Source organism: Plectropomus leopardus, unplaced genomic scaffold, assembly GCF_008729295.1.
Source record: "Plectropomus leopardus isolate mb unplaced genomic scaffold, YSFRI_Pleo_2.0 unplaced_scaffold14075, whole genome shotgun sequence".
NCBI lineage: Eukaryota > Metazoa > Chordata > Actinopteri > Perciformes > Serranidae > Plectropomus > Plectropomus leopardus.
The window spans coordinates 1-1,923 of NW_024615030.1; the positions used below are offsets into that span (position 1 = coordinate 1).

General features: G+C 36.8%; 1 protein-coding gene across 1 annotated transcript; it reads right to left on the reverse strand.

Moving 5' to 3' along the window:
• Nucleotides 1-92: 92 nt before the first annotated feature.
• LOC121964111 (RING finger protein 150) lies at nt 93-1,915 on the reverse strand (the record flags this gene model as incomplete). Its single annotated transcript, XM_042514335.1, has 3 exons — nt 1,722-1,915; nt 901-1,055; nt 93-189 (listed from the first exon to the last, which is right to left on the reverse strand). Coding segments are annotated over exons 1-3 (417 nt in total), but the record flags the coding sequence as incomplete, so codon positions are not given.
• Nucleotides 1,916-1,923: the final 8 nt, after the last annotated feature.

A 1,923-nucleotide genomic window follows, 5' to 3' on the forward strand; every position in this document is an offset into this window, starting at 1 on the left:
AAATAAAGTTAAATAAACCTAACTAAAATAAATCAAAATAAGATAAATAAAATTTAAAAAAAACCCACAAATTAAAAAACTGTCAGACTCACAGCGATGCCCAGAGCTTTGAGGATGTTCATCTTGCACATCGGACACGTGCGGTGATCCAGCAGCCACGGATCCACGCAGCTCTTATGGAACAAATGTCTGCAGAGAAAAACAGCAAAATCAATTCTTCCTGCTGTTTATCTGCATTCGCGCTGATGTGTTTAGAAAAGAATCCGGTTCACAGCTGCTTTTTATTTTGCGCCGTTACACAAGGCAGGAAAGAATCTGCTTTTCATTTTCATCTCTTTTCATAAGCTCATATGCAACAGAGGAAGCCTTTCTCCCCGAAAACAAACAGTCACTGTGGTCTCAACCTCTGCTGCCCGCTCAACCCCAAAATAATCCTCTGTGATCACAAGAAAACTGTTTGTTAGTGTCCAAAATCATGAAGTCACTTTGTGTTCACATGACAGCGATGGAAAAAACAAACACTTAATATATCATATTTTTAAAAATATGTAAAAACAAAGTAAACATCTTCTTTACTGTGTTTGGTTTCTGTGAATTCCTGAATATTAAATGTTCATCTGCAGTTTCTGTAGACGTCTCGGTAATATAATATTTTTTGATTAATAAATTATAATTAAATACACAATAACTCTGGAAGCATTTATTCATTTTGAAAGTGAATCAGCAAACAGAGTAAATTCACCGATAGAGCCCATTTCTTTAGAAAGCAAAAATAAATAAACAAATAAATCTAAAATCAAAAATCTATATTTAGAGCCTTCAGTCCTGATAATGTTAAAAAATGACAAATAAATCTGCCTCTGTGTGTGTGTGTGTGTGTGTGTGTGTGTGTGTGTTTACCTGCAGGGCAGGATGCGGACCACGTCGTTGGCCTTGTAGCCTTCGATGCAGACGGCACAGTTGTCGAAGTCGGCCTCCGTCTCCTGGTCGCCCTTCCTGATGGTGCGAACCTGAAGTTTACTGATCGCTTTCTTCGCCGCATCGCCGAGGCGACGCTGTGGGACAGAGAGAGAGGCGGAGGTGCGTTTATTTCCATTTTAAAATAAACTCAGATTGGTTAAATAAAAATGTCCGTTTGAATGAGTTTCAGTGGAGCATTTTTTTGCACTTAACAGGCTTAACATAACAATTTTGTTTTTTTAGAGTGTTTTTGGTTTACTTATTGTCAAAATAAAGCGCAAATTTATGCTTTTCCATATCCAACTGTTATGTTAATATTAGTTGTACCTACAGCAAGAAAATGTAAAAAATAAATAAATAAATAAAAATATTAGAAACATTCGACCGAAAAATACAGATGAGCTGAAGGCCGAGGAGTATTATACAAATAAACATACTTCTCAGAACTGGGACATTTCTTTACTGTAAATCATTTTTTGAATGAGCTTAGGAAATATTGTAATAATCTGAGATACTAGATTTCGGATTTTCATTAGCTTTAAGCCATAATCACCAAAAATAAAACAAAGAAAGGTTTGAAATATTGTTTTTAAAAAATATTAAATATTATTATTATTAAATTTATGCATAAAGAATTTATAACCTCTGAAAGTTTACCTGTTTGAATTAAATTAATAAGAAAAATGAACTTTTTTTTTTTTTTTTTTACGAGATTTTAAATTTCTGGAGATGCAGCTGTAACGTGAACGGGTTGCGTTTACCTGGTTCCGGTCTCGTGCGTTGGCGTATCTGAACCTCTGGATGTAGTAGAAGACGAGCCAGGCGAGAGAGATGATCATCAGCACGATGAAGGAGATGGACACGAACACCACCGACGTCCTGCTCACGTACTTCTGCAGGTTCCTCGTCCCGATGGTGATCGTCATGGTGACCGTCACGTTGCGCTCCAGCAGCAGCGCCACC